General features: G+C 34.1%; 1 protein-coding gene across 6 annotated transcripts in view; it reads left to right on the top strand.

Moving 5' to 3' along the window:
* LOC150086167 (uncharacterized) overlaps positions 1-13,136 on the top strand; it is a 204,897-nt gene extending 191,761 nt beyond the window's left edge. For all 6 annotated transcript variants that reach the window (XM_090374428.1, XM_090374427.1, XM_090374432.1 and 3 more), the window contains one exon: positions 9,927-13,136. In XM_090374428.1, the coding sequence (XP_090230554.1) occupies positions 9,927-12,129 (2,203 nt within the window). In that variant the 3' untranslated portion in view covers positions 12,130-13,136. The remainder of the gene's footprint in view (positions 1-9,926) is intronic.
* The last annotated feature ends 642 nt before the right edge of the window (positions 13,137-13,778 follow it).

Raw genomic sequence — 13,778 nt, 5'->3', positions numbered from 1 at the left:
TGGATGTCAGATGAACTGAGACTAGTGGCAGAGAAGAAAAATGTGTGAGATGATTATAAACTTGTTGGGAACATGGAATCCTAGAGCAAGTACAGACTAATCCCCTCCCTTGGTGACTTGACTTATTGCAGTCAGGTCACTAATGGGGGTGGGAATTAGAACAGCTAAGGCAGATTATGGAAGGCCTTGGCTAAGAACATAAGAAAAATATAAAATAATTCATTCTTTACTAATATTAACTTATGTTAACACTAGAAGGATAAGGATGAACAGCAAAATTGGCCCACTACATATGAATGGTGTAACTACTGATGATCTTGTTCAGGTTGCTGACAAAGTAAATAAATGTTTTGTATCTACATTAATGTGTGAAGAAGTATTGGTGTACTATTTATATATTTCTTGGTGTATTTCTATAGTTCTCATGTTAATGGGAACACCAGAAATACACCAAGTTATAACTGGAAGCTAAATGATTTTGTTATAACTGAGAAGAAAGTGGAAGAGAAATTGCTTTAGTGAAAAGTAAAAGTTAAAAGGTTCCAGTTATGTTAAAAGAAGCAGCAAAAGAGGAAAGCAAACCTTTAGCCATGATTAGAGAGCATCCTTAGATTCGGAGAGGTTTTTGTGAGCTCGAGGATCTGTAAATGTATCCCCAATTCATAAAGAGGGATCAGTGGGTGACATGAGTAATTACAGATCTGTTAGCTTGATTTTTCTTCCAGGAAAAATAATGGAGTCAGTGGTTAAAGAAGTACTGCAAGATCATTTTAGCAGGAATGGAATTATACAAAAATCACAGCATGGGTTTGGTAAGATCCTATCTGACCAACCTGATTAGCTATTATGACATGGTCACAAAGTAACTAGATGTAAATAATTATTTTGAGATCATATATTTAGATTTCAGTAAAGCTTTTGGCACTGTTCCAAATGAAAGACTTTCATAAAAGTGGAGCAGTGTGACATTAAGGAAAGTTACTGCTAGAAAGGGATAGTTGAGTGGCAGAAGAGTGGTTTTAAATGGGTATTTGCTCTTCTTGGAATAATGTTATTAGTGGAGACTCTTGGGATTCAGCACTGGTGCCCTTACTGTGTACAGTATTATTAATAATATTGATGAATGAATATCAAGCTTATTATCTAAGTTTGTAGATGTTACAAAGGTTGGCAGGGTGGTTGATAACAGAAATCAAGGCATGCTACTTTCTCATGGCTCAATGGTGGACCTCTTACTGCTTACTGTATTTATTAACAATATTGATGGAGGAATATTATTATCTAAGTTTGCAGATGATACAGTGGTTGACAGGGCGATTAATGACAGGAATCAAGGCATGCTACTGCAGCAAAGCCTAGATAAATTAGGCACATAGCTGAGAAGTGGCAATTGAGGTTTAATATTGATAAATATATAAGGTACCACGTAGGAGTAGCAGTAATCCCAGAATAACATACCAATTAGGTGATATCACATTCAAGTGGCAGTAAATGAAAGAGACCTAGGATAATTATACAGTCCAATATGAAGTTGTTCTCTGAGCAGTGCAAGCAGACTGCAAGAACAGCCCATGGGGTTCTGTCAATGATATACAGGAATCTTTGCAGCAGGGACAAAGAGGTGATTATCCCATTGTATAAGGTGATGGTTAGACCACACCTTGAGTACTGCATATAGGTCTGTAAGCCTCATTTTAAGACAGATGTATATCTTTTAGAACAATTGTAGAGAAGTCAAGAATACAAAGGGGTACTTTTACTGGAAAAGACTTCAGTTCTATAAATTTCAGTGCTTGCGAGGAGACCTGATTGAGGTGTGTAATGGATTGAGTAAACTTAAAGATGATGGTATTCTAACCCTTTCCCAGACAGTGCATATAATAGCACATAAACTCTAATTGAAAAGAATGGCTGCAGTATAGATATGTGAAAATTTTTGTCACAGCCAGAGTGTAATTGTTTTTGCAAAAACTGCCATTTGGCCTTATGGAAGTGGGTAGTTCGAAAAAAAAAATTTAAGGAAGAATTAGACATGTCGTTAGATGGTATTGTAAGATCAGGTGAGTGGTGTTTTTTTTTTTTCTGCATAATCTTTCTTCCTTGCATCATTTGCCAGTACTACTACTAATAATAATAAATGATACCAGAACTACAGCTTGGAGAAATTCAAAGGTTAGCTCAGTATGTACCTACCTTAGGAGAGAATCACTTAGATAGGTTTTTTTGTTATTGTTGTTGCAGCAAATGTGTGGAGACGTCCTTGTACCATACAGCCTGTTCATTTCAAGTTCGATGTCTAAGTTCGGTGATGATGCGAAGGTGGGCATGATGATTAATGACCACAATCAGGGTATGTTACTTCAAGATGTAGATGGACTGAAAAATGGCAGTGGAGGTGTAATATTGTTAATAATGCATCTGAGTAGCAGTAATCCTGGAATTACATACCATTCAATTAGACCAAATTCAAGATAGTTGATAAGGAAAAGAAAACATGAAGTTCTCTGATCGATAAGGAAAATTTCTAGTGGTAATTGTACATTACCACTAGAAATTTTCTAGTGGTAATGTACAACATTAAATTCTGAGATAGTCAATAAGGAAACGATTTAGGGATAGCTTTACAGTCCAACGTAAAGTTCTCTGATAGAACAACTCAAAGGATTCTGTCAGTGGTATACAGCAACTGTGATTATCTTTTTATATAATCACAGGAATATTGCATACAGGTTTGGAGAGCTGATTCTCAATTGCAAAAACTGCAATTAACAATTCTGTGAATTTAATTTATTACAAGATGTGCCCATCCGAAAAGTGCTATAAAATGCTGTTAAGTTGATATAAAATCAGAAATATTATCATAAAAAATAAAATGGCAGCCATAATATTGCATGTGGCGCACTTTACACATGCCTTGCCTAAATTAATTCTGGTATCCTGCAGATAGCATGATTTTTTTTCTTTTTCTTTTCTTTTTTTTTTTTTAATGAATATTATAAATATTATACTTATTAGGATTATTTATGGCATGATGCCAATAATATTGAGAGGGGACATAGTGTGTTCCATGCCTGTATATGTCTCTTATTCAGTGCAAAACTTAAACAAGCAAGCACAGTTCATCTAAAGGTCTCTGGTTGGCAGTTTGATTTTAAAAAAATTATTTTAAATTATACATTTCCAATTTAAAAATTTAAAAAAAAATGGATTTTTCAGAATAGATTTAAAATATAGAGTGATATCAAAATTTTAACTATTTTAAAGTATTTTGTCCATTTTAAAAGTGAAACCTTGATGTGTACTACACCTGAGGGCAGTAGGACATGCCTTTTAATAGGTTAAATTGAGAAAGCATGGTTATAGAACAGAACAGATATAAATAAGTTGATAAATGTGATCTACCATGCAATATATAAAGCTAGAGCTTCAAAATCTTAAAAGAACTAAAACCAATTTGGCCTTATTGAAATTATGTAAAGTTGAGAGGCTTTCTTGCATGCATTTTTGTGGCCAGCAGGATTTAAAGTACCTGTGTAATGCATCGATCTTTTCCGTTAAATCTGTTATAAAGGCAGAGTAACCTTTTGGTGTTGCCATTTGAAGTAGAAACACCAAACTGGCTCATTGTGAAGGCAGAGTTTGTTCTGCTGTGAGTGATAAGACCATTGGATTAATGAGGCAGTTTAAATATTATTGGCTGGGAAAAAAAAAAAAAAACAGCAAGTGGTCCTAACAAAACTTCATATAATTTCAATAAGATCAAATACCATTGGCTGTTTTATCGTTTTGAAAACATTTATGTGATTGCTAATAACAATTTAGATGAAAGAAATGCTAGTATACTGCATCATTTATGAAATTAATTAATATCTGTGGTGTGTGTTTTCAGAATGTTTACAAATACACCCAGTCACTAAACCACAAATAGATAAGTGATGTTTAAATTTGTATATATAACTATCATAAATGTGAATTTATTCACATTCATGATAGTTATATATATAATTAAATTTAAATTTATATATATACCTGTATTCACAGGTGTGTGTGTATATATGTGTGTGTGTATATATGTGTGTGTGTATATATATATATATATATATATATATATATATATATATATATATATATATATAAATTTAAACATCATGAATGTGAATAAATTCACATTCATGATAGTTAGGCCGGATCAGAGTTTACATACTTTAGCACTCCTAAAATCTGATAATCAGGCTCTAAATCAGGTCTTGCACTTCATCAGAAATCTTACTAGCAGAAATAGATATCTTTTCAATGTTGTAGAAAAGACCACTGCCAGAAACATTCACCATTTTAATAATCAGTAAAGGCCAATCCAAAATGAAAATTCCATTAATATCCTGCTGTGATAAGCAAAAAGTTGATTAAAGTAGTGAAAAAATCATACCACTATTGGTTTTTTTTTTCCCCCTTCTCATAAGCACCAGGTCTCTTAAACAATGGTTCTGTTATTCATTGTGTACCACATTGGACTCTGATAACCTACAGCTGCTGTCTGTCACATTAGGTGTTGTAGTTGCAAAAAAAGTATGTATAGCAGAATCTTATAAGGAGGCTCACTCTTCATTTTGGAGACCATTCTAAAGATGTTCAAAGTGTTAGAATATATAGGCTAGATCCAGCCTTCCTTGCTCTTCAGTATAGTTTACCATAATTTTGAATTTACTAGTGTATTCTCCATGGATAATTTCTACCATAGAAGATATTTTAAAGAAGAATTTCATATGAAATACTTTTCTTATACAGCCATAAACAGTAGTGTTTACTTTACCCCTATTTATTTTAAATAGGAATATTTCAACCTTTTTTAAAAATAAAGCTTTATCCAGCACAAAGATTATTCCAGCTAAGAAAAATAACAATGGAGAATGATTGCAAGACTCCATTTCCACAGCTGTTTGCAAGAATATACTAGAAACTCTTTTTTTTATTACATGATAATAATAGCTCCAAAGGAAACTTCATCTCTTAGAATAACATAATTAGAAAATAGTTACCATTTAAAATAGAAATTGTAATCTAAGAATTGTAATCTGAATAAAATCAGAAAGTGAGAGCTGCCAGTGATGTCACCAGGCCATAGATAAAATCATTAGTTGTTGGCAAATAAGACCAGTTAAGTATTGGTAATGACAGCCTTATATAATTTCTTCCCAATATATGTTGGCTCTTGCCCTCAGAGTAAACATTTATCTGTTTAGATGGTGAGTTGTACAATTTTGGTACATTTTCCAAATTTTGTATTTGTAGTTATAGAATATTATTATGTTGGATGGGAAATTAGCTGGTCTTTTAACTGGCTGCATAATCATCATTTGGATAAAAAAAATTATTTTTTAGATTGTATTTAAGAACCTTTAACTCTCTTTCTGATAATTTCATTTCTTTTAATCTCTGAGATAAGTTATAATAAAATTGTATGTATGTGTAAAACTTGTTAAATTTTTTTAAAAAAATTGAGCATGTATGTAAAGATATTAAAAGACCTACATAGATCTATGGGTCCCTCCCTCCATGTTGGCTCCTGGAGTCCCTATGGAGATATGAAAATAGTAAATACATTACTCCTGCTCTTGTCCACTTGTTTGATTTTGGCTTCCAAAGGTCTCTGAAATTCAGATCCAGAAGTTGATGAAATCGAGTGATATGTAAATGGATATAGAGGATATTATTGTTTCAAAAAAAAATAAATAATAGAGTATTTTTTTACCATATATTAGGAACTTTTTTAAATTCTAGTTTGATTTTTGATAATTTCACTCTTAATTCCAAGCACTGAAGTTAAAATAAGAAATTAATATTTAAAAGCATTTATTTACAAAAGTTTAATTTTTTTCAAAATTTCATGAAGAAAATTGCTCCACAGAGCTCTTACCTATCAAAAACTGATTACAGAGAGCCTACATATTTTTGGGAAAATTCTTTCATGACAGGATTAGTGGTTATGTGAATATAAAAATTATTTATAGATTTTCAGAGTTAACACATTTCTTTTTTGGCCTGATGATAGAATTCCAGTGAGAATCCATAAACATCACTAATCTGTTGGTTCATTCTAAATTCTGAATTTTTCTGAAAATATATATCAAATACAGCAGACTCTTGATTTACTGGGATCAAATTAACCGGGACACTTTAAGACTCCAAATAAAAAATATAAAAAAATCAACCAGAAATAAAATTCAATTAATAACTAGAATAGGTATAAACAGATGTTTTGCAAGTCATAAGTGACAATAAGCAGCATTATAAGTCGTCAGTGGGAGATTAGTGTGCCTATTATCTTGCAACTCCCGCTATCTTCACACCTGCCGCTCAAAAAAAAAATAATAAAATAAAAAAAAGAGACCAAATGTTCGGTTTGTTTTAGTGCATTGAGTCAATTATTGTGTTCAGTTGCACTGCAAAAGGACAAATTTTGTTTCATTATTTATATCAGGGTTATCAGAATTTTTTTTTTTTTTTTGTTTATAAATCACGAAAATGATGGGCAAACGCAAGAGTCGTGCTTTCAATTAAACAAAAACTTGAAATTATTCAAAAGTTTGAAAACGGTGCATCCGTTAAATCTAAAGAACCATTATAATGTTGGTGACCAAATCATACGTGACATTGTAAAAAATAAAGGGAATTCGATTTAAAGTCAACATCGTAAAAAATAAATGTGTCCAGTACGCACTACTCGCTTATTGGACATGTGAGTAGTGCATGGTAAGTTTTTTTTTTTTTTTTTTTTTCATTTTTTATCTATTGCCATACATTTTACTTTCAGTACAGTAAGTGCCTGACATATGTAGATTCGGACTTTAAGTTACAGGCAGTTCTCACTTTACGAGTTCCCGGGTTGATGAGTTTTTCCCCCCAAGTATCAACAAAATCAAAAATATGAACATTAATTGCAAAAAATGAATGTTAAACATTCATAAATACCACATTCCAAACTACATGCGTAGCTTTACAATACAGTGTACCCCGCTTTACGATATTAATCATTTCCAGAGACACCATTGTATCGTTAAAATATCGTAATGTGAACCCAATAACACATTGATTTTTGGTAATTCGTTTTAAGATCTCGGAAGTTGAAATTTTTTCTGTATAACTATGCTATTTATATCTCTAAAATGTAATTTTTAAGTGACCTAAAGGTCACTTAAAATATGACCTTAAGGCCATATAAAAGGTCGTGAGCATGGTTTGTAAATTGTATTAGTTACCAATTCAAATCATTAAAATGTACTACACTTTCATCGTTATCATATGATTCTGTTATAAGAATCAGTTTTAAAAACCTTTGTGATATTTTTCTAAAGCACATTTCTGGAGGCATAACCATAAAACAAAAACAATTTGCGCTTTCTGGTTTATTGGGCTTTTCTGTTACTGCAAGCTATTATAAACGGGTAGTAAACTCAATCTTCTTGCATTTGCGAAAATACCGATAACTGGAATTGTGTGGTGTTTTACATTATTATGGTGAAATGTGTTTCCCCTTTACTGAAATCTTCAATTGTATAAGAAACATAAATAAATTTTCAGAATCTTCTCGTCATTCCTTTTTTTTAAGCTTTGTAAACTTGTTACTCCTCATGAATCGTGTTAGTTGCAATTTGTGTGCGCCATTAAAAAAAAAAATGCTTATGCATGCAATCATGAAATTTATAATTAAAAGAGATTATCTTGGAAACAAACGCCTCTTGAAACATTTCTGAAGATGACTTCTTGTGCAACAAACCAATGAGTGCCAAGCCAATAATGAGTGATCAGCGAGTGTTCATTTAGTCGATGATGATGAAGAATAAACATTCTTTAACATTTGTAAGTCTTAAATAATTTCTCTATTATTATAATTTGCTTGATTTTACAGGCTATGTTTTCATTTCTTTCGATAGATCAATCATTGTTTAAACATAAACTAATTAGCTAACTAATTTCATTGTTGAGAACGTAACCCCTATTTTTAACCTTATGTCTATGGGAAATAAATTCCCTTTACAAGTTTTTGCTTTACAAGCACGCACTAGGAACGAATTAGCTTGTAAAGTCCCTGTATTTATATATTTTTTATGACTGAAGATTTCAGTGAAGGGGACACACATTTCACCATAATAATGTAAAAAAAACCCCACACAATTCCAGCTATTCGTATTATCGCAAATGCAATTAGATTGAGTTTACTACCCATTTATAAAGACGCCTCCGTAGCCAAGTGGGAAGGAGCACCAGTGCGTAGCACACGCTTCTTGATTAGACCGGGGTTCGAGCGTCACCACCAAATACGGAGGATGCGGAAAGGTCAGGGAATGACCACTGCATATCCCGGAGCAATATGGCCTTAGTTGCTAATGCTCCTAAAAATCAAATAACAAACAAACAAACCGTTTATAATGAATTGCACTAACTAACAAAAAAGCCCAATAACCCAGAAGGTGCAAGTTGTTTTTATTGTTTTATGGCAGTGACTTCCAGAAATGTGCTTTAGTAAAATGTGAGCTCGCATGAGGTGATAATAGTGAGTTTTTGCCCTGTGAAGTTCTTTTCAGAAAATTTCCTTTTGACTGTTATCTTGGTGCCAACTAAGACAGCGGTACTAGTAAATCTACCAAGAAAAGAAAGCAATCAATTTGAATCGGAAAATTAAAATATTAAGGGAGTATGAAAATGGCCAAACATTAATAACAAGTATCGCACGTAATTCAGATTTTGTCAGTGGCAGTGGTGAACACAACAAAGGAGAAAGACAATACGAGAAGCGGTGAAGCAATTGGCACCAATGAAATCAACTAATAACCGGGGGTACGAAATATATATCAGTTTTTACGGTACAATGACATGCATGTTTTCTTTTCTTATGTGCCACTCTGGCTACTTCACTTTTGTCCCCAGATAAAGTTTTTAATTAAACTAATTAAAAATATAGAACTATTTTTCTTCATTCTTCTGAGGATATTATGTGGGTTTTGTAATTTTGTTATATCGCGGATATAGTAGCAATATTTTATTAGTCATTCCTGAGTTACGTAAAACTCGACTTAAGTAAGAAGTCCTGGGATTTACTGTATTTTTGGATTAACCGGGAAATCGGGAATTTTTTTTTTTAACCATCTAGCTCGGAAAATCGAGAGTCTACTGTACTTCAATTAATTTCACAAATAATGTAGTACTTTTTTAAAGTGTAAGATTTGAAGGACTCTAGCTTATTAATATCTCATGCACTACTGGGTGTAGGAGCTATTAATAAGTTAAACTACACTACACTGCATTGTATAGACTTAATGTTGAGTATTTAATCAAAAGATAAATGTGCATTAACTATAACCAGACATTTTGTAGCTGTGTGGCTCATTTTATTGTGATTAACAAATCTTTTAAAATATTAGACTTAGCATTAATTGCACAATTACACAAGTCTCGTCACTCTGACTTCTAATAATGTGTGTGTGTGTGTGTGTGTGTGTGTGTGTGTGTGTGTGTGTGTGTGTGTGTGTGTGTGTGTGTGTGTGTGTGTGTGTGTGTGTGTGTCCAGCATGTTATTAAAAGTCTGAGTGATGGCATCAGTGCAATTAATGTTATGTCTAATATGTTTAGATTTTTAGGAGGACTACAAATCATCTGGTTGTAGTTAACTTGTTCATATGTCTTTTGATTAAATACACTACATTATGTCTATTCAATAAAATGTAGGGCAGTGTTTACTTCTATAAATGTTAATATTATTGCTGTATGTTATCATTACATTAACATGACATGTATTATACCACTTAATTATTGATTTGCTTATATAATTTGCATTTCAAGCATGAAATGTTATTATCCTGTTTGTTATTAACCTACCTTTTTTTAACATAAACTTATATTTACTAGTAATCAATTCTTTTTCATATCAGGCAAACAGAGGTGACCAGTGTCTGTAGACGATCTTCAGTTGGTATCCAACGTCAAGCATCAGTCTGCTTGTCAGATGGAGAGGATGAGATTGAGCATCCACTAGATGACCAGAAAGGGAGTATTAACAGTTTTTCTTCTGGAAGTATCCCAGAGCAGCAACCAACTCCATCACGACGTAATAGACCAGAAGTGACACAAGTCGCTGCTGTAGTGCACCAAAGCAGTGATCTGACATCAGTCCATAGCTGTGATGGTTCCTCTGTTGGTTCTGCAGTTTCTCAGCTGGCCAGACTTGGAAAACCTCCAGTGTATGCCCGTTCACACTCATCTCCAGATTCAGGAAGCACTGCTACTGTTCTAGAGGTGAAAAATGGACGTCCATCAAGTGCAGGTTCACTGAGGGCAATTGTGCATCAAGACCAAATTCGAGAGCTGGGAGCTGTAGCACGTATTGTTGATCTAGAGGAGTATCATTACAGCCAACGTCAAGTTCGGGCTCTTGCCTCCCAGGGTGCTTCTTTGCTCCAGGAAAGGTCTCAGTCAACTCTAGATGTGACATCTACTAATGATGGCTGGCTAGAGGTACCCATCCATCTTCGACAAGCAGGGAGCACAGAAGCAGGCTTACTAGAGCAAAGCCTGGAACTCTATCAAAAAGAAAACATTCGATCACTGCTACGGAGGCGTTCACCAGTGGATGAAGATGATGAGAGATCTGTTAGTAAAGTTAGATATAATGATACTGGTAGTAGGGAGGAGATCAGAGATGAAGTAGATATCACGTCTGTAGAGACAGAGGAAGAAGAGGAGGAGGAGGACGAAGAGGAGGAGGAAATTGATGAAAATATTGGCGATAGCATTGAGACTGAGGTATTACGGCAGCAATATCGAAAATTATGGGAATTACGGGCTACCTTAGAGGAAGAAGAATGTGAGCTTAGTGATACTTTAGGAATGGAAGATGAAGAGAATGGTGATGATGAAGATGGAGCATCACATGGAAGATCAGAGCAAGAGCCTCTTGCTTCTCAGACTACATCATTTGAGTCAAATGCTGATATTGGGCCTTGTGAAGGAGGAGGAGATGATTGTCCAGGTGACTGTGATTGTCCCATGTCAGATGAATATCTTCAACTACCATCCCAGGAATCACGAAGACGTAGTTACAAGAACTTGCTTACCAAACGATTACAAAGGCTAACCACACCTGAGAGCAAGACTTCTGGTAGTGCTGAAAATAGTTTTGACAGCATGGAGAGTTCCTCAACTGATAGAACTGATGGAGTTACAACTTCTTTTGAATCAACAACTGACAACACTGACAGCACTGGCGAGGGACAGACCCATAGACTGCAACAAATGAAAGCAGACAGTGGATACAAATCAATGGAAAGTAATGGAAAGCCTCCACGACTAAGCAAAAAGCAGCTTCAGTTCACCATGGAAGGTGATGGTAGCCTTGATGTAATGATGACGTTAGAAGGAAGTCTAGATGAAATGGAGGAAGAGAATGAGGACGAAAAACCACCAAAATCTTCAAAAACTGAAGATCCTACAAGATTGGACCAGACTGACATTAGTAAAGATCAGTCAAAATCAAAAGTTATGGAAGATGAAGGATTAGGTATTGAGGAACAGGTGCTAGAATTTAGGGAAGAGAAAATTAGAACAAAGAGTGCCTTGAAGAGACGGCGACATAATGACAAACAGGGTGTTGGTGAAGCATTACAATGGATTGAACTTCGAACGTTGTCTGACAGCTATCCAGAAGTGCGAGGAAAAACATCTGTGTTCCAACGGTTCTTTAGAACGAGCAGGACCAGGTATGACCGTCAGCTATCCAGGGACTATAGTATTGATGAGAAATCGGATGCTCTGTTTCGTGAGTTTTCACGTCCCGATATTTCATATGAGACAGACTACTATCGAAACCGAGTCAGCCGGCATTATGGCCATATCCGACTACACCACCACCATCGCCCTTATGACCAAGAGGGGGGAAGTCCACGCCTCGCACGCAAAGTTCTCTCACCCCAGCTGAGCATTGAAGAAGAGAGCTGTGAAAGTGGGGAAGAACAGAAATCCCTACCAGAAAGTGCACAAAGTTCACAGGGTGGAGAATTTTCATGTGGTCCCCAAATAACACATGCTCAGCTCCCTGTGATAAAACTCTTACATGACAGGGGAGACAAACAAACTTAACGACCATGTGATTCGTATGTTATCTTTAAAATCTGCAGACTCAAGTTGTTATTGTTTATTGTCTGTTGCCATATCCCCATTTCGGGACTGCAAAAAGACGTTTTAAACACGTATACAGGTATTCTTCGAGATATGAAGATGTACAGCCTATTGTTTTCACAGGTTGTTTTTTGGGACGTCATAACATCACCATTATTTGCACCTTCCCGCCTGAAGCACATTCTATTGCTAATTATTTATTTATTTATTAATTTTTTTGACATTTCAGAGAACTTACCATAGAGTAAATAAATCTGTTTCTTGTGAGCTGGTCTGTAGCTTTGCCTGCCAGAATTTGCAGGCCTGTTTTTAAACCTGTTCTTAATATCACTGCTGTTAAAAAAAAAAAAAAAAAAAGAAAGAAAAAGAAAAAAAAAAAATCGGCATTTACACCACCACTCCTAAACTTGCAGGAACACAGGAAAATGTCATTCCACGCCTCTGTGCCAAAAACTTAAAAGCCGATGGAAATAAAAATATGGCCTGATTACAAAACTTCTTGTAGTTATTGAAGTTTCGTTCAGGTATTATATAAATATTTACAGATGTCTTTCAATATTACACTACAGTACATTTAAAAACCAAAGTTTCTAATTTTTTACACCTTTTCACCAATCAATAGTGCAAAAGTGGTCTTGCTTCAAGTCTTGTGGATATTGCATATGACAAAAATATTTTTATATTGTTTATTATTGCATGAGATGGGAAAATATTTTTGACTTTTGAAATTTGATCAAAATTGTTTCAGTAGCTGAAAATGTGACCAAATAAATTTATAACATGACGTAACCAGAGAGGATATTGTCTGTGGATGACAAATTTAAAACATTTTTGCCTTACAAGACCCTTTGTGTACAGGTAACTGCACTTGAAATTTAATGAAACTCTTCCAGATTGTGTCAGATTTCTAAATTTTGTTTTAGTATTTGTGATTTCATTCACTGCTCTCCTGCCCTATTTACTTTGTGTAAACAGACTTGGATTTAAATAAAGAGATTTAATATAAAAATAGATGTTTAGAAACCTTGCTTTTATTTAATAAGTGTATTTCTTAAACAGTTAATGGTATACATTTGTTTAGATTAATAAAGGTACCGTTTATTGTTCAGTTACACCGAGACTTTTTCAGAGTGAAATTAACTTAGCAGCAGTTGTTTCAGCTGTTCTTAAGGGGTGCCTTCAGAACAGCTGAAACAACTGTTGCTAAGTCTTTTTTTTTTTTTTTTTTTTTGATTTAAAAATAGGGTGATATGACTTGCATGGCCAGCAGTGATTTTTCTAGGAAATTTTTCTCGGTATTTTTCAAATGTTGCATTGATAATTTAAAAATATGGCATCACTTTCTTTTTGTATTGTTGTCTCCTTAATTATCTTATAATTAAATGGAACATAAACACTAATTTTTTTTTTAGTTTTCATTTGCTACTTCTGTAAAGAAATACACTTTGTGATGATAGTCATAAGATGAAGTGATGCTTTTAAATGAAATTGCTTATGAGCTCAGGAACTGTAGACTAGACCATACAGAAAAAATAACATGGAGAGAAACAAATAGCAGCAAAATGAGAATCAAACCTTGTACCTAAATTACTTTTCTTTCTTAAGGTTCA

Source organism: Mastigoproctus giganteus, chromosome 5, assembly GCF_048544385.1.
Source record: "Mastigoproctus giganteus isolate SK-2022 chromosome 5, ASM4854438v1, whole genome shotgun sequence".
Taxonomy (NCBI): domain Eukaryota; kingdom Metazoa; phylum Arthropoda; class Arachnida; order Uropygi; family Thelyphonidae; genus Mastigoproctus; species Mastigoproctus giganteus.
The sequence above is the reverse complement of the archived record's forward strand: the minus strand, read 5'-3'. Positions and strand labels throughout refer to the sequence as shown.